Here is a 24,743-nt window from a genome sequence, read left to right as displayed (position 1 = left end):
TTCCTTCCCCTGCCACGCTGCCCACGGTTTTCCACCCCAGGCACTTTGGCACAGCTGAGGACTTGCATTTCTACCATCGCTTAGGGGTGGAGCTCAAGCCGTGTCCTGCTAACTCTTCCCCCTTGGAAGGGGGCCTGTGGGGGCCCAGCCCAGCTCCCCCCAGACTCACTCTCCATGGGGGATAGGCTGGGTGGGGTCGGGCCAGGACAAGGGGATTGGCTATGGGGTAGAATCTCCAGAAAGGCAGATTTACGGTCCTCTCCAAGGATCTGGTGGGACCGGCTGGAGCCATGAACTCTTTGGGAAAGACTCAAGGGGTTCTTGGCGGGGTGAGCCTGGAGCCCCCAGAGACACTCCCACAATCCTCATCCGCCATCAATCCATGGTTTGGCATAAAATGGCATCCTGGCTGCAATCACTCACAGAGGATGAGGGAGCCTCTCCATTCCCAATGAGTGTCATACGTGAGCGGTGGAATTGTGTTGTTCATGACAGAAAGGGGTGACACACGTGGTCCCTGCCCCAATCTAAGCAAAATCTTCCACTGAGCCCAGCTGTGGCTGCTCTTCCTTCCTCCTGGGCCTTCCTGGGATTTCGGGGCCTTTCATAAATGCCTCTCTCCATCTCCTGCTCAGAACGCTTGCTGGCCTCTCAGCTGATTGTGACTTGCGTTCCTGATGGTGGTGGAAACGGAACCTGGCAGCTGAATTGCTCTATGGGGACCTGGGAAGACGGGGTGAAATTCAGCTGGACCTCAGCCACCCAGAGTGAGGATCCCACCCCCGGGAATGCTCTTATCAGCCTCACCTCCCAAGACCGTGATCAAAACGCCACCTGCACAGCAGAAAACCTGGTTAGCCACGCATCCAGGATGGTGTCCTTAAAGCGAGTTTGTGCTGGTGAGTTTTTCTCTCCTTGAAGGAGGCCCTGGGACAGAGGACCTGTTGTGGATGCAGCTGAGCAGGAATGTAGTCAGCAGAGGAAAGGTAGACCCTTCCAAGGAAATTTCTGCAGTAGAACCGTTGGAGTCGGAAAGGTGCTGGGCTGCAAAAACATTCCACAGGAATAAAATGATTCTGCCCAGCCTGATGCGATGGGTGGATGCCATCAGGGAGAGGCATGTGAACATATGAAGATACGAATTATGGAAAACACGAATTAGAGAAATTAAGCTGAACTGTATAGAAAGAATCGAGTTTCCCTCCTTTGCTCAAGGGGAGGGCAAAGGATCCCCCACTGGAACTGGGGATCTCGTGTAGCTCGTTCGATTCCCATTAGCCTGGGACTTCACGTCAAGCCTAAACGGCTCAGAAGTTTCTGAATCGAGTCACCAACTCAGCATAAAGCCCAGCGGTAGAATTCAGGTGGGATGACTCCATTTGCGACTCCCTTGTAGACAATCTCCGAGGAAAAGGAACAGGCCAGTGAAACGCAGAAAAGGCTTCTGGCAACGTCCATCTGGGAGAAACTTGTGAAGCTGCTTCAGCTCTCTGAAATGAGCCACTTGGTTGCATTTGACTTTACAGAATTCATTTTACCAGCCTTCACTTAGAAATGCGTTAATGGTCTGATTGCATGAATTTCCTGCCCTACTATTGGCACTATTTATTTTCCTGCATTAATTGCAATAGTTTTGTGTGGTAGTAAAATCCCAGGGACACATGTAGCCCTTGAGAGGTTTGACGCTGCGCTTGCGAGTCTCTGGGGCGTCTGGTAACTGTTGAACTGGGGACTTTTAGGGCCCGGATGGGAAGGAGCAGCGTCGGGCTCAGGCCTAGCAAGGCCGAGGGACTGTGGATTCAGGGACCCGCTCTTCCCAGGGTCCCCCCAAGTGGGGTTCCTGATGGGGTCTCACTTCCCTAGACGGAACCGCTGCATAATCGGGGGACGCACCTAGACGCTTGGCTCGAGCTCAAAGCGCAGGTGGCAGCTGTGGCCAGGAGGGCCCTAGCACAGACCCGTCTGGGGTGACCATTGCCCTCACTCCTACCCACGGTCCCTCATGCCGAACCACCTTGTGTTGGGACCAGCCTCTGAAGACCGTCCAGGAGCTACGGCTGGTCCTTTGGGCATCAGCACAAGCGGTTATGGGCGCATCACAGCTTGGTTCACCCAGGAAACACCTGTGCTGGTTGTTGGACGGATTCTGGGTGGAATTCAAGTGCTGGTCGCCTGCCTGGGGCTGGTGGGTCCTTCTGCTGGCACGGGCTCAGGTGCCACCCAGTCTCTCGTCCCTGCTGAAAGGATTAACAGGGATGGCTGCTCTCTTTCAGAACGGACCCTCTATAGGCCTCCTCTTTGGATCCTGCTGTGCCTCATCAAGGTGGGAAATCTTCTCCTTCTTGGCTGTGTGTGGCTCATTCTGATGAGGATATGCAGAAAAGGTACCATCTTAAGGATGCCCTCTGAGAAAACCTTCCCCTTCTCTTTTCCTGCTTGTTCTGCCCTGAAGGAGATACTGGGTTATCCAGAGTAAGAGGGTGGAGTAACAGGGTGAATCTTACCTTATGTTTGCACTCTTAATATGGCTTGGCTGGTGCCTGCTAAAGTGTGCTGGGCATCAGTGGTACTGACGTTATCTTACCCCTTGCCTGCAGATACTGGCAAGGGGAGAGGATCCCGGGCACCCCGCACTGGAGAAGGGCCAGACCTCTCCCTCTCCCACTGATTGGAACTGGCCACTCAGGAAGAAGAACCACTGAAGAGCAGCCCCCCCTCCTTGCCAACTCCGATAGTCCATCCAGGAGGACCGCCTGGCCAAGGGAATCGAAGATGCCGAGGGATCCAGCAGGACCAGGAGAGTTGCACTCCCTCCATCTCAGTCCCAACAAAGGCCATCCGTGAGTGACCGATCAGTTAGGGACCAGTTGTCTAGGTCAAGAATTAGAGAAATGGAAATAAAATTGAATTATGCAAAGCAAAGAAACATTGAATTTGCGAATAAACCAGGGAGACGGCTGGCTTATAAATTGTGAAGAGAAAGAGAAAAGAAAATGATATTGAAACTACCAGAGGGAGATATTATGTTAACAGATAATGTGTCCAGACAAAAAACATTTTATCAATATTATTCTGATTTGTATAAAGGACATGATATTCCACTGGAGAAAATAGATGATTATCTTAGAAAACAAATTTGCCGAGGATTACAAAAGAACAAAGGCAAATTATGAATGGAACTATAAGAATCAGGGAAGTTTCAGAAGCAATTAAAAAGAGTAAACCAGGGAAGGTGCTGGACCGGACAGGCTATCCAGTTTGTACCGTAAGTGCTTTGAGGACAAACTTTTACAACCTTTTCATAATACAATGAATTCTATTCTGTGGGGAGGCAAGATGCCAGAGACTGGGAAAGAGGCTAATACAGCCCTTATACATGGAGAGGGAAAAGGTTTTGTTTCCGTAAGACATTATAGACCAATAACATTGTTTAATAACAACTATGCTGACAACAATTTAGCAGAAGGATTGAAAATAATTTTGGAAGATTTTATTCATGAGGATCGATGTGGGTTTTTATCTAAAAGACAGTTGAAAGATAATGTCAGAACTTTGTTGGACTCTTTGGAACAACATGATGGAAAACGAGCCGTGTTGATCTTTTCAGAAGCAGAGAAGGCTTTTGACAATTTGAACTAGACTTTTTTGTTTGAACTTTTGGAAGATATGAACTTCGGAGAGAATTTTATAAAATGGGTGAAATCGATTTATATCTCACAGATAGCGCAAATCATTGTTAATGGAGATTTAACCAAACCATGTAAAATACGAAAAGGAACAAGACAAGGTTGCCCACTGTGCCCTCTTTTGCTTATTCTGGAAGGTTATTGGACTTCAAAGGCCATGATCTGAGATTTGGGTGGCGTGGATATCTATGGTATGACAAAGCGAAGGGGAATAGCAATCATTACATCAGGCGGGCTATTCTTTTAAAGTATGGAATAAATATCGATTTAGGTGTTGCCCAAAAACACCTTTGTGGCTTTCAGCACCAGAAGCATTTAATAGACGGGAAATGATAAGTAAAGATAAATGGTTAACTTACCGTGATGTACTAGGATTTTCTCAAGGGGATGGTAAAATGAAATCCAGAGAAGATTTAACAGTAGAAGGCTCTCCTTGTCAATGGTTTCCTTACATACAATTGTGAGAAAGATTTAAAATGGATAAAAGCTGTTATGGTTGTGAACAGTGTGAGACTCAATTTGAAACAGAATAATGTATGAATTATGAATTATGAACACGTTATTGCTAAAATGTATAAACTTCTGTTGAAATATGAGACAGAAGAAGAACAAGTGAAAGAATGTGTGATAAAATGGGCTAAATACTTTGGTTATAATGTACAAATGGAACAACGGGAAAATATGTGGCTGAAGGGACTGAAATTTACAGTAAGTTAACCTTAAAGAGAGCTTTTATAAAATCATGATTTCTTGGTCTTTGTCACCAGAGAAATTGTCTAGAACATATAATTACTTTGAATATTTGCTGGAAATGTGAACAACATGAAGGGACATTTTGTCATGTTTGGTGGACACGTGAAACAGCCAAAAGAATTTGGAGACAAATACAGATATTAATTCAAAAGATTTTAAAGATTAAGGTACAACTGAATCCAGAGACTTTCCTTTTGGGACTAATGGGCAGGCAACTAGAAAAAAGTCATGGAACTTTGTTTTTATACATGACAACTGCAGCGAGACCGTTACATGCTCAAAAGCAGAAAGGTTCAACTCTACCCACCGTGGAGGAAGGGCGGGTGAGGATGATGGAACATGGGGAGATGGCTAAATTGACTTCCTTGATCAGATGAAAAAACAATATCCACATTTAAGGTTGACTGGAAACCCGTTATAGACTTTTTGCATGAAAAGGAAAAAAAGGCACTTACGATTTGTGGTTTTGATGATTAGAAAAAAAAATGGATAATAGGAAAAAGTGAGCTTTTTTTGTAATCACAGAGGAAGAGATAATTTTGTAATCATACTTATATTTGCTGCAAAGGAAATCGGAAGCTTTTTCCTCTTCTTTCTCTTCCTTTTTCTTCTTTCTTTCTGCACTTTTGCTTTCTGCTTTTTTTTCTTACTTCTCTTTGCTTCGTTTACTCCTTATTAGTTTGTTAGTTTTTATGTTCTTTGTAAAACTTTTAATAAAATGTACTAAAAAAGAAAGAAGGAAAGGAAAGGAAAGGAAAGGAAAGGAAAGGAAAGGAAAGGAAAGGAAAGGAAAGGAAAGGCAGGAGTCCTCATACCATCTCAGACACATGGTTGATGGTTCTCACTGTCGGGAAATTCCTCCTTGTCTCCCGGTTGGGTCTCCCTCTGAGGAGCTTCCACCCGTGGCTCCTCGTCCCACCCTCAGGTGCCGTGGAGAGTAAGTCGGCGCCCTCCTCCCTGTGGCAGCAAACCTTACCTGGTTTGCTTTAAGGATTTGATTGAAGTGATTTGCTTTGAAAGATTTGGATTTACCGTTCTGAATTGTTTTTGTTTTTTGGGTTTATTAAGATTATGATTACTAAAACTGTTGCATTATCACGTACAATAGCAGACAACCTATGTGCTTTTTAATTTGATTCTTATTATAGTAGACAGAAATGTATAGAATAGTGGTAGGAAGGGAATAATTAAATAGGTGTTCCCTTTTGGCGGGGAGAAAGATGTTTAGGAGGTTTATATGATTTTTTTTTCCTTTATTTTAATATAAGGGGGAGGAGTAACTGTACTTAGCTATTTTTATTATGTGTTAAAGGGAAATGACTTATAGAAATAATGTGATGTTTTGGCTTAATATAGAGTAAGAGAATGACGATGGAAAATTGTTTGTATATCCTTGCTGTTAAAAGTCAGAACCCACATCTCTTTGTAAATTTGAAATTTTTTTCTCTTGTGTTTCTGCACTTTTTTCGTTTTTTAAATTTCTTTGTGGTTTTTGGTTTTTTGTACTTTTTATTCTTCTCCTGAAATTTAATAAAATTTACTATAAAAAACAACTCTCTTTAATTTTAGGTTTAGGCTTAGTTGTTTCAGCATCACGCACCAGTCTCCCGGAGTTGAAAAAAAGGGGTTCTGGGGCTACAGATTGAGAACCCCTGAAGCCTTCTGGGTGAAGCCGAGAGCGAGGCCTCTTTTGCGTGCTGCTTCCCAGTCCATCAGCCCAGTGGGAGCTGGTGCCACGTGGTGGCATCTGCATCGGAGAAAAAACTGCCACCCCAAGGGCGAAACCTGGCTGCGGCACATCTCAAAAGCTACATCGCCGTTAGACGAAAGTGTCAAAGAAGGTCCTTCCCAAGAGAAGGAAGGAACTCAGCCACTGAAATAATTCGCTCCGTCTTGCTTTGCCGTTTCGCAGCTCGCTGAATGATGAGTAAGCATTTTCTAAATAATGCAAAATAAATAATGCATGTTCAGGATGTGCACGTTGCATATTATGCAAATGATGCATATTCTAGTGTGGAGGAACGGTAACTTCTTTTTATGTATACATAAAAACAGGAAGAGTAATTTCAACATGAGAGAGCAATAAGATAGAAGAAGTGGCTATTTGCTCCAGGCAGAGAAGTCTAATCCTTCAGACTTTGCAGACTTTGAAGAGAGAAGGAAGGACCACCTTGGAGGACCAGGCATGATAAGCAAAAGTATTTTCTGGGCTTTGTGCTTCTCACTCCTTGCTGGTACGTTCTGCTGGTTTTTTCATCTCTCCGGTTTGTTTTTATCGGCAGTTTCTACAACACTTGTGTTGGGTAGCTGCAGCTCAAACTAAAGACAAGGTTACTTCTGCGCAGATGTTCCTTTTTTTAAAGACTCTGCTTTCTTCACATTTCCAAAATCTGTCGACAAGCAATACCTGGGCTGGGACCAAGTGACGCTCCCCATTTTTCAGGCCAACCCACTGAGCAAAGCATCGGAGATACCGAGTAAGCTGTTGATTTAGGGATCTGCTGGGTCTGTGCCCAGACCGGTATGGAAGTCCAGCCAGTGAGGCAGAGGAGAATCTTTCCGGATGTTTTTCTTCAAAAACTCAGCGTTGTCATTTCATTGACCCGGATCATTTTTAATGCAAGCTCAAAGACTGGGATGGCCATAACTGGTTTGCTGGTGGAGTGGACTGAAGAATCAGGGAGTGGGGGAGAAGTGGGGGGAAGTGGACCAGGCGGGCACAAGTTGCCCGTTCTCACAAATCCAGCTGTTGAGCTGGAGCTGCAATTTCAGTGGAGACTTACAGTCCCGTTGCAGACAGAGAAAAGGTGGTTCGTTTCATTAGCAAGGCCAAAGAATGATTTTAGGTAGCATAAAGAAATCTGCAAATCTCTACAATCAGAGTTTAATGCAGAAATAGAGCAGACACACCACGTGGAACAGAAAATGAGTTCCTTTTCTAGAGGTTAAAAGTGTGATAGGTTAGTAAGAATCAGCACCGCTTCTTTGCATGAGAAAGCCTGGCCCCTATGCTTAAAAGGGCACAAAATGAAGAGCAGTCTGTATTTGGGTTCATTCAGAAATAGTACTCAAAACTTCCTGTGGTTGCATCTTCCTCTTCACTGTGGTTTGTTCAGACACAAGACCCGCATTTCTCACAGAAACAGATTGGAAGTGCGTCTTCAGTGGCAGTGACTCTGCAGCGCCTCACCCCTACAGGCTACAAGGGGGCGTTGGAGGGCTGTAATGGGTGGCGGTTCTCCCAAGGTATCATCCCATGCTACAAGGAGCTGCGCCCGGGTCAAGCCGTGTTAATATATTGTTTTCTACTACAGATTAAGGTTACTATGGTAACTAATCATTTTGGCCGGGTGAAGAGGTTGGATTTAATTGTCCCCTTTTCACATGGACTCAGCTCCCCGGTAGGGCGTTGCAAGCCCCTCTTGCTACTCCAAGAAGGAGAGGCCATCGCCCAGGGAGGCCCCCACCCCGTCCGCCAGCCTGGAGCCATTTTGTCCTTCCCAACAGAGAAAAGGCTTTCCTGGTGAGAGATGGGATGCACGGAAGGTCCCCTGTGACCCAGCTGTGAAGGCTTCCTCTCTCTTCTCTCTGGCCTTGCAGAAGCTGCTGGAGCAGAAGAACTGACTGGCGTTCTGGGCGAGTCTGTCACTTTCCGGGCGAACGTCTCTCAACCATTTCGAGGCATTTCCTGGACTAAAAGTGACAGCAGCAAACCTAGTAATATTGCCCTGGTGATCTTTGGGCAGCCATGTCACCTCGTGGCCCCGCTCCCGGCCTTTGCAAACCGAGTGAACGTCTCTGAGGACTGCAGAGGATTACGACTCAGCCATCTAGAGTGAGAGGATGCTGGCAGATACTCGGCAGAAACTGTTTTACAAACAGCCCCAAACACAGTAGTTGAGTCCTTTGATCTGCAAGTGTCTAGTAAGTATCCCAGCCATGGCAGAGAATTCCTGGCCTCGCCCCTCCGCCCAGACAATGTGGATGGGGGGGGTCTGTTGGCGGGGGACGGGGGGCTTTGGGTGCCCTTTTTCGGAAGAGACCCAGCTTCTGGATGGAGCCCCACAGCTGCTCACCGGCTGCTCCCTCCTTCTTAAGCTTGTTCCTGGTCATCGACCAAATAAACTATAAACTGAACTTAACCTTCTTAACCTCTGTCCCAGGGCAGAATTTGGGCAGTTTTTTAAAATGTCCAAATCTGAGGATTAAAACGCAAATATATTAATCAAATAGCTGAAATGTTCTGATCAGACCTGGCCTTGCTTTCATTTGCAGGCACAAAAAACAACATTTTCCTTCCCCTGCCACGCTGCCCACGGTTTTCCACCCCAGGCACTTTGGCACAGCTGAGGACTTGCATTTCTACCATCGGTTAGGGGTGGAGCTCAAGCCGTGTCCTGCTAACTCTTCCCCCTTGGAAGGGGGCCTGTGGGTGCCCAGCCCAGCTCCCCCCAGACTCACTCTCCATGGGGGATAGGCTGGGTGGGGTTGGGCCAGGACAAGGGGATTGGCTATGGGGTAGAATCTCCAGAGAGGCAGATTTACGGTCCTCTCCAAGGATCTGGTGGGACCGGCTGGAGCCATGAACTCTTTGGGAAAGACTTAAGGGGTTCTTGGCGGGTGAGCCTGGAGCCCGCAGAGACACTCACACAATCCTCATCCTGCCATCAATCCATGGTTTGGCATAAAATGGCATCCTGGCTGCAATCACTCACAGAGGATGAGGGAGCCTCTCCCTTCCCAATGAGTGTCATATGTGAGAGGTGGGATTGTGTTGTTTATGACATAAAGGGGTGACACACGTGGTCCCTGCTCCAATCTACGCAAAACCTTCCACTGAGCCCAGCTGTGGCTGCTCTTCCTTCCTCCTGGGCCTTCCTGGGATTTCGGGGCCTTTCATAAATGCCTCTCCATCTCCTGCTCAGAATGCTTGCTGGCCTCTCAGCTGATTGTGACTTGCGTTCCTGATGGTGGTGGAAACGGAACCTGGCAGCTGAATTGTTCTACGGGGACCTGGGAAGACGGGGTGAAATTCAGCTGGACCTCAGCTGCCCAGAGTGAGGATGCCACCCCCGGGAATGCTCTTATCAGCCTCACCTCCCAAGACCGTGATCAAAATGCCACCTGCACAGCAGAAAACCGGGTTAGCCACGCATCCAGGACAGTATCCTTAAAGCAAGTTTGTGCTGGTGAGTTTTTCTCTCCTTGAAGGAGGCCCTGGGACAGAGGACCTGTTGTGGATGCAGCTGAGCAGGAATGTAGTCAGCAGAGGAAAGGTAGACCCTTCCAAGGAAATTTCTGCAGTAGAACCGTTGGAGTCGGAAAGGTGTTGGGCTGCAAAAACATTCCACCAGAATAAAATGATTCTGCCCAGCCTGATGCAATGGGTGGATGCCATCAGGGAGAGGCATGTGAACATATGAAGATTGGAACTGGCCACTCAGGAAGAAGAACCACTGAAGAGCAGCACCCCCCCCCTTGCCAACTCCGATAGTCCATCCAGGAGGACCGCCTGGTCAAGGGAATTGAAGATGCCAAGGGATCCAGCAGGACCAGGATAGTTGCACTCCCTCCATCCCAGTCCCAGCAAAGGCCATCCATGAGTGACCGGTGTGGTTTTGGTCCCTCAGCTGGTCCTGAATCTTGACCCAAAAGGGTCCGATACTCTGCTTCGTCCAGGCTCTGCCTAACGGTGGTCCAGTCACCATCTCAGCATCCCCGGAAGTGAAGGTTGGAGAGCATCCCCTCAATCCAGGATGCGTCTGCCACTGCCTGCCTCCAGCCGCCTTTCACCTCCCTGGTCACTCTGCCAAGCAGGCAGGGCAGGGGTCTAATCCACAGGTGGCACAGCTAAGAGCACAGAGGACCCTCTCTTTCTCTCAGATCCACAACACAAAGCCTCTCTCATCTCAGCCAGATTTGCCCAGCTCAAGATGGCATGTCTAGGAAGTCCGCGAAGAGCAGTTGGCACAAAGTCACTCCATCAGGTCATCATAGGTTTCCACTTGGAGCCTACCTCCTTCATGGTAGCAGGAAGACATTGAATGAATGAGTGGATGGATGGATGGATGGATGAGTGAATGAATGAATAAATGAATGAATGAATACATGCTGCAGCCAAGCTCCCCCTTCTCTTTTTGCATCCAGCTGGTGACCATTTGGACCTCTGCCTTCCGGCCCGTGTCTCCTAAAGCTCCGTCGTGGCCCTTGGTTTTCTTCCCAGCAGCTGGAGGAAGACGGCCGCTGGCCCAATTGCTGCTGGCCCCCCGGAGGAGCCCGCCGCCAACTCCCAGGGCCAGAGCCAGCAGCTGTCCCAGCCCCATGCCAGACACGACTGAGGGACCCCTCGGCTGAGCCGCCCTCCTGCCCCTTCCCCTCCAGACGCCTGTGGTCCTCCTTGGTGGCTTGAGGAGGAGTGTCTAGGACAGGCGCACTTCCCTGCGCAATCAGTGAAGTCTGTCACTGAGTTTGTTCAAAGGGGGCCACAGGGCTGTTCCACGTTGCCTCCCTGCAGCCAGTCCCTGCTTCGCCTCTCCGCATCCCAACTGCCCGGTGAGCTGCTTCTTTGCTTAATATTCAGGCACTCAGGGCTGCCCACACAGTGTCCCGTCCTCTTTTTCCCACCACACCCCTGTGAGGTAGGCTGAGGGAGGGTCAGCAGCTGGGGGTGGGCCATGCCCTGGGTCATGCTGGGGTCTTGGGGAGCAGGCTCTGTCCTCTCCTCTCGGAGTTTGCCAGAGGGAAGGGCTGCTTCCTGACTTTCCTCCTCTCCATCTGGCAGACTCGCCCCCTCCCATTTTCAAAGCCAATCTTCATTGCACTCAGAGACCGGCACATCCCCTTTCCGTTTCAAGAGGGGAGAGGGAGCCACAGCAGCCCAGCCAGCAGTGCAGCAGCTCTGGGGTGGCCTGAGGGGGTGCTCGCTTCCTCCCCCAGCGCCAGGGTCCCATGGGGGGGGGGTGGAGAGGCTGAAGGCGCCTCAAGTCGATCCCCTGCTTTCTTGAGTCTGAAATCCACAAGGCTGTCCGTGAAGGGTGGGGCAGCTTCCCCCCCGAAAGGCTGCAGAGCGCCTCTTCCGCCCAAGGGAATCCGTAGCCTTGAACGATGCTCCACTGTGATCATGAGCTGATGTGCCTGAACAAGCCTGAAGCCAGACGAAAGGGTGCTCCTGTGGGTCAGAAGGAAACCGGGCTCGGGGACCGAGATTCACCTGTTTCAGAATGGAATTGCACGCCCCAAAACGTGGGCGTGAGTCCACGCAGGGCTCCGTCCTCAGGAGTCCTGAATTTGCGGGGGGCGGCTGTGGCGAGACGTGCCTCGTGCTCGGGCCCCGGGGCGCTGCCAAAGGCTTGCTCGAGTCTGCCTGTGAGCGCCCTGCTGGTCACGCAGACCCAGCGCTGGGCCCTTGCCACTGGGTTCCCCCTCTTCCCCCTGGCATGAGCACAAGGCTGTTTGCAAAGAGGGAACTTCCTTTTCTGCAGAACTGGCTCTGCTTGTCCTTCTGGGTCCTGGAGGCGGAACGGGTCTAACACAAGGTGTAGCGGCAGGAGGGGACACAGCTGCCCTGCCTTCCACTTCCTGCTCCCCTGGCAGGGCAGCTGGGCCACAGGACGGGACCAAGGGGCCCAAACAGAGCCAGTGTGCCAGGAATTATGTGGCCAGGATGGGCAGGCAAAACAATTGCCGTTGACTCGTGCGGGATTTGTTTTCGGTCTGAAACTGAGACGGTCAGGCTGTTCTCAGAACCGTGGGGTGGGCGCCATCTAGCGGACCCCCCGATCCACGTGAGAGCTGTTGAAGCCTTTCAGACCAAGGTCCGTGCTCTGTTTGAAGACCTCTGGCGAAGGAGAACGCATGGCTTCCTGTGGCAGCCTGTTCCACTGGCTCGCAGCTTGTTCAGCCGGGCAGTCTCTTCCGATGTCTGGCCTCAGCCTCCTTCCTTGCAGCTTTAACCCGTTGGTTCCCTTCCTGACCCTACGGCAACGGAGAAGAAGGCGGCAGTTCCTCTGTGTGGCCACCGGAAGATTGCTCTCCTATCTCCTTTCTGCCACCTTCTCTGGAGAGTAGACATAATCAATACACCGGAAAATGACACTCGCCTTTGGGGCAGTGGCATCACACAGTTGGCTCATCATCAACTTGAGATGGACAAGGACATCCCTGCCTCGATCATCCTGAAGGCCAAAAACGAGGCAGCTTCGGGCCGTAGCCCCAGTCCTCCCGAGGCCGGTCTTTGCCTCCAGCACGGTCAATAGACCAAGACGGGCTTCACTGTACTCAACTCCAGGTCTCCGGTTCAGACACACCCAGGAAAATTCTCCTGCCAGTCCAACTCTTTAACCACCGCAGCTTCTGTCAGATGGGAATGTGCTCCATGCCGCATCTTGCTCGCTTCTTCCTTGAATTCTTGCTCTGTATGGTTTTTTAAAAAAATTGTTCTAATGCTTTCAATGCTTGCAGGGTTATTTTATCTTTGGATTTCTCGGCATTGTTTACATTTCAATGTCGTATGCCACCATACGTGAATGTGAGATGGGTGGCTGCATAAATCGAATAAATACACAAACAAAGTGTTGCAAGTTTTTTTGAAGAGCAATAAGAGGGCTGCAAAACCACCCACCAGAGAGGCAGTCCCCCTCTTCACCGCACTGAAAGCCTGCAAGAAAGAGAAACCTCAGCTCTGAGTAATATCCTACTGACAGTTCACATTTTGCAGAAATTAAGACTAGGCGTCCTGTTACGGGTTGGCGAGATGCCAGTCGCTGACATGTCGCCCAAGAGCCTGCTCGGCTGGTGGCTCTCGGTCCTTCTCCTGCGAGCTGGTAAGTTGCGTCTGTGTTCAGCTACTCTATTATTTCTAGCCTCAGATGCAGTTTCAAGCCAGGCCTGGGGCAAAAACCATGGCTGGTTTCCTTGAGTTTACCAGAACCCAAGAAGTAGACATAAAACTCTGGAGGAACTTGCCTCCCACCCAGAGGAGCTGCGTTGGAGAGCAAAAGGCAGATACCATTGACATTACAAACTCTAGCAGAGGAAGTAGAAGATATTTTCCCCATTTTTCTTTACAAAACATAAGAAACGTAATGATAATACCATTGCCTAAGTTTCATATGGATTTCGTATGTTACCCAAAAGTATAGTCTAAATTAACAGGACTAAAAAACCCGTTTCAGAGCACAGTGTAACAAGAGTGCAAGTCCAGAGCATGTAAATGAAAATATCAAAAGTCCCATATAATTCTCCCAGCAATAGGAAGATTATATCCAATCTTCATAGCCTCTGAGATCTCAAACACACGTAACCTAAAATTTTTTGTCAGTTTAGTTTCCCGTTGCGATCGAAAGATACTTGTTTCACTGTTTTTCAAAGCAGTATCCTACCGATTTGTAAGGACAGGCCATGCACATTTTAATAATTATACAAATGAATATTAATTCTGGTTATACATTTTTATTTTAAATTACAGATTTATAAATAAAATAAAGTGTTAAAATTATTTGTAAATAAATAACTTGACAAAGCATTTTAAAATATGAGAAAAGAAGAACAAAAAAAAATTAAAAACAGGAAACAGATAAAAGAAAACAAAAACCCAAAGTTGGGGGAATACATAAATAGTTTTATAATCTCCAAGAAATATATAAAATTTGAAATATCCATAGCCAATATTTTAATCTGCAAATGCATTTGTATAGATAGATAATAGCAGTATCTCTATTATGGTCACCGGGGGGGCATTTTATACAATTTGTGTAAGAGGTTAAAATACACAAACATTTCATGGAAGGAAATGAAATTGTTCAGATTACTGAACGCTATAAATGTCAAAAGTAAAATACTAAAATATCTACATGCTAAAAAGTAATTGAGTAAATTATAGGACAACTTTGGGAACAGAATGCTGAAATACTAACATGCTGAATTACCAACTGGTTGGCCAGACGTCCAGGGGTGTCTGATGGGCCCCCTTCCAACCAGAATGCTTTCACGAGCCCCCCGCCCTTCTCCAGAGTGGTATTTGAATGGGGGGAAGGCTGGGGGCAGAGAGAGGGCAGGCTGGCTCTGCAGATACAGGTCAGGGCTAAAGCCTTTGGTGTCGGTGAGACCACCAGGGAGACCCTGAAACCTTTTGACTTATTATGATTAGTTAATCTTGTGAGTTCATCCATCCATCCATGAATTCAGGAATCTCTCATCTGATGGTGCTCTTGAAGTCCCTTTTTTCCAAAAGAGCCTCTTTGAGTCTGCCATGGAGGGTCTGAATGCTCTACTGATGCTACTTGGCCCTTCGTGGCCTCCCACCAAGGACAAACTACAAAGTAACATCAAGGACAAGCATCAAGGAATGCTGAAGAATATTAATTATTCTCCAATAATTAATATTGGATTAATTAAACCTCATTTTAGTCATAATCAGTCTCCATTTCTGATGGTCTGTAGCTTTTCAAAGAAGCTCCAGGCAAGTTAAATCAAAATCAAAAAACATCAAATGTTTCAAAAATTTGATTGGTTGGTTTATCTGCCAAGAATGGTGTGTAAGGCATTTTTAAACTAGCTTTCCATAGGGGAAGAGAGAGAGAAACAGTGTTTGGGCTTAATATTTTCCACTAACTCTCGCAGAGTTCAGCAGAGGTAGGAAAAGAGAGCCACAGACTGTGATAGATCCTTCATCTGGTGAGTCCGGGGATGATTTGCAAGTTGAGCCCTGCAACAGGCACTGCACGGAGGAAGATTAGGGAAGATCCGAATAAATATACAATAAAATTCTAATAAAATCCCATTAAACCTACAACAAGTTTGGTCAGCCTCTCAGGTTACGGCTGTGCCTGATGGAGACTGGAGTAGAAAAACCTCTGGAAGGGCTAACGACCTCTCAGTTAGCGGCCCTGATTGTCTGGGATTAAAAGTTGGAGAGAAGCAACTACAGAAAGGGAGACACTTTGGTATGAGCAAAAGGAGGTATTCATTAATCAGGTTAAGACTTGGTTGAGACCCCTCGCTGGGGGGGGGAGGGTGGTCAATCACAGGGGTGGCTGGCGCCTTGATGGGGCCAGTGATGAGACCGTTACTCAGCATCTTGGACTTGATATTTTATATGCTATATGCATTATATTTGTGTGTATTTATATTTTAGATTGTATCTGTTGTAAAGATCTTTTAATCTTTTTATTTTTAATTTGCTTGTAAACCACCCAGAGTCATTGCAATACGAGATGGGCGGTGATTAAATATGATAAATACATAAATAAAATTTTACATGCTGCACTAACCCCCAAGATGATAACAACAACAACAACAACTCTAGACATCCATGGAATATCGTGTGTAATGAACATTATGGAAAAGATGCTTACAAGGACAAGCCAACCATGGGGGAGAAGGGGAAGGGGTAGATCCGGCTTGTGCAGCATTGGAGACTTTTTAGCTTGGCACAAAGAGCACCACAAGAGACCAGGCAGGGTCTGCAAAACAGGGACCGATCCAGCTTTGGGGCCCTGTCTATATTCATAAAGACAACCGGAAAGGGAGCGCAAGAGCATGAAAAAGCAATGAAATGGAGAAGTTTAGTGGGAGGAGAGAAGACCTTTCAGAAGCCAACATCTTCCCTTTTTCTGATAAGGCCCTTCAGGATGTTTGGAGGACATGTGTTGCTGCAGATAAGAAGGCTGGCGTGGAGGGCGGAGGGCACGGGCCTGAAGGACAGGAGGAAGACCCGCTGGGAAGGCAATGGCCAGATAAGAGGGGCCCCAGCCCAGGTCGAGAAAGCCCTTGAGAAAACGTCTCGGACAACCCCCTTCCTAGTTCGCTCTAAGATTGGGGGGAGGCACGATCAGCCTTGCAAGGTCCCACTGCTAGAGCTGTTGCGATAAAATTGCCATTCGAACAACAAGCAACACCGACCAAAAGTACGGGTAGCAAAGTTGGCCACAGAGAACGATGAGATCAAAGCAGGGGGAGCCTGCAGGTTGGATACCCAGGAGAAGTTGGCCATGCCTGAAGAGAGGGGGGCCTCTCCCCCAAGGAGGGCAGCCCAAGTCAGGGAAAGGAAGTCGCAAAGTCAAGAATGAGCTGTCAATTTGTTCCATTCCAAGCTTCTCTAATAACAGTTTGACTGCACTTTTGGTTTTGTTATAAATGGCTTTGCTTTAAGTCAACGTTTCTCAATCTAGGCCACTTTAAGACGTGTGGAGATCAACTCGCAGAATTCCCCGGCCAGCCATGGGAAGTCATCCGTGGGCACGCATCCCCCATTTGTACTTACTCAGCAGACGGTGCTTCCTTTTACATAACTTTAAAAAAAAGTACTTTCTTCCAGTCACAGATCAAAGGGGAATCCATACATTTCCTCTGGAATTGCAGTAAGAATACTCCTGTTGAATCAGGCCAAAAGACCATCCTAATTTTGCATAGTGCAATCTGGTGCCTCTGAGATGCTTGGAAGCGGGAGGCGGAAGAGCGATCCATCTCCCACCACTGTTCTCCTCAAGTTGGCGCTTGGAGGTGTCCTGCCCCCAACCCAGGCAGACCACTGAGTTGCAAGGCCGATAACCGGAGGCTGAGTTGTCCTAGGAAAGCCATCTTGGGGTACTGAATTCCAGAAGTTAATTATGCGCGGTGTGAAGAGGGCCTTTCTTTTGTCCTAAATATCTTTCCTATCAGTTTCATCAGATGACCCCTGGGCCAAATGTTTGGGGAGATGGAGGAGAACCTCTTTCTGTCCGCTTCCTCCACGCCATCTCAGTCACATCTCCCCACCATCACCCTTTTTTTCCAACTCAGGAGTGCCAAGCACATTGAAGTTAGCGTTTTTGTCCCTTGTGCGTCACGTTATATTTGCCCTGCGGTTGCCAGCTGACCCAGGAAGAGAACCTGGTGGTCCTGGAGGGCTTCTCCATCGATCACTTTTGGCTCTTCCCGCCCTGAATCTCGTGGTCTAGCCTGCAAACGCGGCCCACTGGCTTCGTATCCCCAAGAGGGCCTCTTTACCTGTTCCCAGTCCAGCTGGCCAGGAGAGGCCAGGCCGGTCTGAGGGACAAATTACATCCCGCTGAATTCTTTAAGAGCTTTTAGGTGGATGCCGCTCGGACCCGGTGATTTGTTCCTGGGTCACCTCTCAAGATCTCCCAGGATATCTTCCATTATCCAGTTTGTTTTAGGTGTTTTGATTCCTTCCCTGCAAGCGTCAATATGAGCTCGGCCACCTGTCCCACGTCTTCTACCATAAAGAGAGATGGAAGCATTCCTTCAGCCTCTTTGTCATGATCACCGTTGCGATGTTTGTGACATCGCAACGGCTCGCGTGACAATACACGGAAATGGGTTCCTGGTGGATTAGGCAAGGGCAATAAGGAAACACAAAAGCAGTAATGGGTGCAAAGAAACAATGCAACGACCGAGGGCAGCAGCCCAGGAAGCAACAATAAAAGGTAACTGACAAGAAATTGAATAACAACCAAACCTGAGAAGCGCGCCCGGGCTTTCGAGGAATTAGAAGCCTGATCACCCAGCAATGGATCATCACCGCACAGGAAGGCGATCGAGGCGATGCCCGGGGCGCAGGGGGCTGGACGACCTCTCACCTGGCAAGGACGAACTGCTGGGACTCGTGGGGCGCACCCGGGGCGAGGGGGGGTGGAGCACTGACCGGCGTGGGCTATTTAAATCCCGTCCCGGCGCGCTCCCCTCACTCTCAGCTTCCTAAGGGCATGCATTCTATTCCTGAATAAACCCAGAACCTAAGCCTACCCTAGCGTCTGTGTGTTTATTGGGTCTCAGGCAGAGCCTGACACTCTTCCGCCTCCGTATCATCTTTCCTTCCTTCCTTCCTTTTTTGCCTTCCTTCTTATCACCTTACACTTTTTTGAGAGTTTGTGCCCCTCATCAGGAAAGGCTTTCCCATGCCTGCAGGAAGTCTTCTTACCTGGACACCATGAGAAAGGTGGACCCTGTTGGAGGGAAAACACATGAGGCCACACCTCCCTCTCCCTCCTCAGCTCTATTGATAGCGAAGTTGATCCTGGTCTGTCTGTCTGCAGATAGTCCTCAACTTATGACCACAATGGGGACCAAGCTTCCGTTGTTAAGCGATGCGGTCGTGAAGTGAGTCGCACAGATTTTACAACTTTTTTGCCATGGTCATTAAGCAAAACACACAGTTGTTAAACGAATCCAGCTTCCCCCATTAACTTTGCCTGTCAGAAACTCCCTGGGAAGGTCAGAAATTGTGATTAGGTGACCCTGGGACACTGCAACTGTCATAAACCACCCAGAGTCTCCTTTTCAGGAGAGGTGGGCGGTGATAGAAATTTGAAAAATAAATTAAATAAATAAATACATGCCAGTTGCCAAGCACCCGAATTTTTATTGTTTGACTGCGGGGACCCTGCAACGGTCCTAAGTGCAAGGACTGGTCATAAGTCACTTTTTTCAGCAACATTGTAACTGCAAACGGTTGTTAAACGAATGGTCATAAGTTGAGGACTACCTGTACTCAGTCAAGACCACAAACTCAATACTCAGTCTCCAAATCGTTGACTTGGAAGGGTCTGCAGAGCTGGTCAGCCCCCCAAAGGATGTGTTAGCAATGTTCCCAAGGCGAAAGACCCCCTCTCACCTCCAAATGCAGGCAATATCTACTTTTCAGAAACAGAGAGACTCAGATTACAAACAGGTCATTGATTACAAGGTTGGTGTCAGATAAGCATGCATTTCACGTTTTAGAGAAATATATCCGGCTGTATTATGCGATCCTGGCACTTACTCTAACTAATGGGCTTCTCTATTTTCCACAACCCTTTCCTGCGTTTTGGGGGGCTTCAGGTATTGTAGTTTCAAACAATCTTCAGGAAGTCTGCAGAAATCTGACCTTCTTGACTTTACCTTCCTGCCTCTTTTTCAACAGCCCCCTCATTTTTGAGAAGTTTCCCCTTTATGGTCAAATGTGATTCTTCCGAAGCCGTCTGACCATGTCCTACTTGCCCAATCTGTGTTTACTTCTCTCTTTAGCAACCCTCCTCCATCTTGCAAAAGAGGCCTTTCCCTCGCCTGGCTTCCCAAAGGCCACCTGGTCCTTCGGTGGAGTAGTTAAGCAGCTAATCTAAGATTTGGCTGGGCAAAACCACGGTGACCCGCTTTGACGTTTACAACATTAACACTGAGCTTCTTCTCTCACTGTCCTGAGGATGTTTCCCAGCTCAGTGCTAGAGGCATAATGGGATGGAGGAGGTCATGCAAGACCCCATTGGAACAAGGCCCATGTGTGTTAATGAACATGGCTGAGGGAGGAGAAGATGGTGCTCCCCCCTCATCTGCAGCCCAGAGAGTGGTCCTCCAGGGAACAGCTCTGTGTGGGTGTGTCTAAGGTGTGTGAGCAGGTTCCTTTCAGGGGCTCAATGAGAACATGGAAGGGGCAGGTGAGGATCTTCCTTCCTTCTCTCCTCCCACCCCGCCGTGCATTCACTTCTGACTGGAGCAGACAACAAATCTCATGTGGAGGAAGATCTCTGGCCCTCACCAGTGACAAGAATGAACTGGGACTTCAGTCTCTTCCCTTCGTTCCAGTGATACGAACCAGAGAGAGTGGGTGATGGGGCTCACAAAGGGACTGTGGGAAGCCACCATTCTCTCCCAGGATTCTCTGCTGAGGACTCTGAGCAGATGTGGTTGGACAATGTCTGAACAAGGAAGCTGAGGGTTGTTCAGGCTGCAGGACACACAAGACTTTCCCAAGCAAGACTCGTGCCCTTGTTGACCACCTATTTTGAGAAAAAGGCATTTGATGCTACTGGGAAAAGAGGTTGAGCCCTCATGGGCATTGGCAGAGTTTGTCCCAAATCACAGCAAACCCAAGTCATCAGCCATCTCAGCTGGTCCAGGCCCTTGGGCGCCATTCATGGGAGCTCCACGGCGGAATCCAAAGCCTGCGGGTGTCTTGCTTCGGTGTCACTGAGACCCTGCAGACTGTAGGAGCATGAAGGCCGCACCCTGGGGTGGGACTTGCCAGGGGGCGTGACGTGCCTGGAGGCCGTGCTCAAGACGTCCCAAGGCCACGTGGCAAAAAGGGCGTTCCAAGAGAGGGTGGCTGCAATAATATTTTGAGAACTTGCTTGGCTGGGAAGTCTGCAGGACAAGAAAGTCCCCCTCTTGAGGGGAGATGGGTGGTAATAGAAATGTGAATAATAAATAACTAAACAGGAAGGAAACTCACAAGGGAGGCTCTTAGCGTGGAAGAGAGGAGAAGCGGAGACTGTATGAGTCACTTGGCCAACTCGTTTCTTTACAATTTGTTTTCAAAAAGCTGAAGCCGATGTTCCCATTTTGGGGGATCATAACCATGGAATGGATTCTGGGGTTCCTTTGTCCACAATTGAGGAAGCCGCTGAGAACTGCTTAGCAAAGAACAGCTGGTAGATGCACAGTAGTTTAAAGGCCACCAGGGCTTGGGACCGGGCTATCTGAAGGACCTTCTCCCAGTTGTTTCTACCCTTCCAGTCTGGTCCAGCAGGATGGGCATGCTCCAGGTCCTGTCAGCCAAGGAATGTCGGCTGGCAGGGACCAGGAGATGTGGCTTTTCTGCTGTAGCCCCCGGTCTCTGGAACATCCTCCCTCAGAGATGAGGTTGGCCCTGACCCTACTGGCCTTCTGTAAGGCCTTGAAGACCTGGCTATGTGCCCGGTCCTGGGGCCCTGAGTGTGCTAATGGCCCTGTTTCCTGATTATATTGATATTTATGGTTATAATTTTATTGGCTGATATATACATATGTGTGTGTGTGTGTTTATATAATTGATTTTATGTTTGTTCACCACCTAGAGTCACTTATCTGAGAAGGGCGGCCATAAAAATTGAATAAATAAGTAAATAAAACCCGGAAGTCTGAGCCTTCCCAAGCATCAGGCAGACAGAGTTATCTCACTGCAGACAGGAGATCCTGGGGTGAAAGATTAGCAAGAAGTTGAGGGACAGAGACTGTGTGCTCTCTGGGTCCTTCCATGCACCCTAAACTAAGTAGGTTCTCCAGGTGTGGCAGAACATCAGTTAATCCGCTTTATAATTAGGGTCAATGGCCAAATTAAGTCCAATTTTAAGACAGTTATAAAAGAAAGAAATGGAGCAGTATAAAGATGAAATAGGACATTAAAAATAACCTGTAATAATTTAAAATACTACAGAACTAATCTACTCAATTACTAGAACTATTAATGTAAAGGATTACCAATTACGAAAAACAAAAGCAATAAAATGATTAGGTTTCAATTCAATCGTGACTAAAATTTTAGGTGGCTTACGTGATAGTTCTAGGAAGGCTAAATAAATAAATGAGTATGAACTTGAGTAACTGTCACTGACTTGATAGTCATTGTAAAATCATAAAATGATGTTTTGGAAATCTGCCCTGAAAGGATCATGAGTTTCTAAAAAGGGGAAAGCAACGGTGACAAGGCAGAATTTAGCCACTCTCCAAAGACATCATCTCCAAAGTGTGTGAAGGAGAAGAAGAGTTATTTTATTTATTTATTTATTTATTTATTTATTTATTTTCTATCCCGCCTTTATTATGGCATCTGGTTATTCAAAGAGATGGAAGACTGGTTTATTGGCCAATATAGGCAGGTGGTGTTCCTTTCTTGATAGATAGTTTACCAAAGAACTAATACAGAAGTTGAATCAAGCTGGGGTGAGGATACATCCCTGTTTTGCCTCTTTTTGGAAGGATATGGCTGGGGGGAAGACAGGGGGCTCTGAAGAGCTGCATCTGATTTGCATGATGTTGATCTTGTGCAACTTCATAATGAGCGTAAGAAGACACCATTCGGTAGATGAGACAACCAGTTTTTCCCATTCCCTGCTTCTGGGGACTGGGCAAACTGCCTTCAGATCTTCAGAGCAGTTTACCATGTCAACATGCAATCTCCTTTTCACCCAAGTGTCGGAGGACTAGCCAATGGTCTAATGTTGAAGGCCCTCATTAAAGCCAGCTTGATCCTCCACCATAATATTATTTTGCAACAGCCAATTTCCATTCAGGTATCTGGCATGTTGCATGTTAATGCTCAGAGAATGGAAAATAAACCAGGTCACTCCCATGACTGACCTGCAAGCCAACCCTTGAGCCACTAGATTAAATCCCTGAGCCCCACAGCTCCCAGCCCTTGAGGGATACAGCAAGGAATTGTTGCTGGAGATGTTTGTTCTTTGAAGAGCAGCACAGATTTCAAGGGCTGGGAGGACCTTGGAGAAGATCCAGTCCAACCCCCTGCCCAAGGCAGGGACCTACGACTACAACACCCCCAACAAGAGGCTGTCCAGCTGCTGTTGGAACACCAGCAAAGAAGACTCAAACAGGTCTTGCCATTTGAATATTTTTCCTGACGTCCAAATTCCTCACTGGTTTTCTGCTGTGCCATAATTCACATGGCCCTCCGGTCAGTCACTCATCCCTGGTCATCACCTTTAAGGCCCTACATGGCATGAGGCCAGGCTACCTGAGGGACCACCTCACCCCCGTCACGTCAACCTGTCCCACCCGGTCCAGCAGAGAAGACATGTTGCAGACCCCATCCATGAAAGGATGTCGATTGGCAGGGCCCAGGAAGAGAGCCTTCTCTGCCCCGGCCCTAGGGCACCCTCTTCCCCCAGAGGTGAGGTGAGCCCCCACTCTCCTGGCCTTCCATAAAGGGGTGAACACCTGGCTCTGCCATCTCGCATGGGGCGGGAGGGGGTAACCAACCCTGGGCATGGTTAGCACCCTGAAGATGCTCCCATACATTAAGAACTTTTTAACATCTATGCCTTGGACTATATTATTTATTTAAGAATGGTTTTATTGTATTTTTAATTAGTAGTTCTTCTGGTTTTTTATTGTAAACCATCCAAAGTCGTTCTGTGAGTGAGATGGACGGTGACTAAATTTGAAATATAAATAAATAAGTGGTCCTTCCAATTGTTCCTTGGCTCACCTGGCCTCTTTGAATCCTAACCCTTATTTTTATGCCCAACAAATACCTGTGTTTCTGTGGTCTTTATAAACTCTCGATAAGCTCTAAAACTCTAAAAGCTACTTTGGTACTAACTTGTGTCTTGGGGGGCTGGAATCCAGTCCCAAGGCCCGGGCTTCTCCGGATGTGGGATTTCTAGAAACACAGAATTGTAGACTTGGAGAGGACCACAAGGATCATGTAGTCCAACCCTCCGCAGCATGCAGGAAAGCCAGTGACACCATTCAGGGTCCCTCGTCTTTCCCCAAGGGCAGGAAGGCCTTGCTCCCACCACCCTGGGGGAGGGGAAGAAAACAAATGGGGGGCAGCAAATAACAGCGGCATCACGTGGGGCCCCTGGGTGAAGGGACCATCCCGGGGCCAGAGAGAGCCTAAACCCGGCTGGTCCTTGGAACGACCCATCAGTGCCCTCCACCAGGTGACTCCGTCAGGTGGCCTTGGTGGAGCTTTGGGTCTCCCGGGTTGGGCAGATGCTCTTTTGAGCCCAAGGGAAGGACTCAGCTCCCCGGTAGGGCGTTGGAAGCCCCTCTTGCTACTCCAAGAAGGAGAGGCCATCGCCCAGGGAGACCCCCACCCCGTCTGCCAGCCTGGAGCCATTTTGTCCTTCCTAACAGAGAAAAGGCTTTCCGGGTGAGAGATGGGATGCACGGAAGGTCCCCTGTGACCCAGCTGTGAAGGCTTCCTCTCTCTTCTCTCTGGCCTTGCAGAAGCTGCTGGAGTAGAAGAACTGACTGGCGTTCTGGGCGAGTCTGTCACTTTCCAGGTGAAGGTCTCTCAATCATTTCGAGGCATTTCCTGGACTAAAAGTGACAGCAGCAAGCCTAGTACTGTTGCCGTGGTGACCTTTGGGCAGCCATGTCACCTCGTGGCCCCCCTCCCGGCCTTTGCAAACCGAGTGAACGTCTCTGAGGACTGCAGAGGATTACGACTCAGCCATCTAGAGCGAGAGGATGCTGGCAGATACTTCGCAGAAACGGTTTTACCAACAGCCCCAAACACAATGGTTGAGTCCTTTGATCTGCAAGTGTCTAGTAAGTATCCCAGCCATGGCAGAGAATTCCTGGCCTCGCCCCTCCGCCCAGACAATGTGGATGGGGGGGGTCTGTTGGCGGGGGACGGGGGGGCTTTGGGTGTCCTTTTTCGGAAGAGACCCAGCTTCTGGATGGAGCCCCACAGCTGCTCACCGGCTGCTCCCTCCTTCTTAACCTTGTTCCTGGTCATCGACCAAATAAACTATAAACTTAACTTAACCTTCTTAACCTCTGTCCCAGGGCAGAATTTGGGCAGTTTTTTTAAATGTCCAAATC

General features: G+C 48.2%; 1 protein-coding gene across 1 annotated transcript in view; it reads left to right on the top strand.

The window, feature by feature from the left end:
- Positions 1–13,206: 13,206 nt before the first annotated feature.
- Positions 13,207–24,743, top strand: part of LOC134506511 (uncharacterized) — a 32,103-nt gene continuing 20,566 nt past the window's right edge. Inside the window, exons 1-2 of the mRNA XM_063316731.1 lie at positions 13,207–13,261; positions 24,144–24,467. Coding sequence (XP_063172801.1) covers positions 13,207–13,261; positions 24,144–24,467 — 379 coding nt within the window. The remainder of the gene's footprint in view (positions 13,262–24,143; positions 24,468–24,743) is intronic.

Source organism: Candoia aspera, chromosome 17 (genome assembly GCF_035149785.1).
Source record: "Candoia aspera isolate rCanAsp1 chromosome 17, rCanAsp1.hap2, whole genome shotgun sequence".
NCBI lineage: Eukaryota > Metazoa > Chordata > Lepidosauria > Squamata > Boidae > Candoia > Candoia aspera.
The sequence above is the reverse complement of the archived record's forward strand: the minus strand, read 5'-3'. Positions and strand labels throughout refer to the sequence as shown.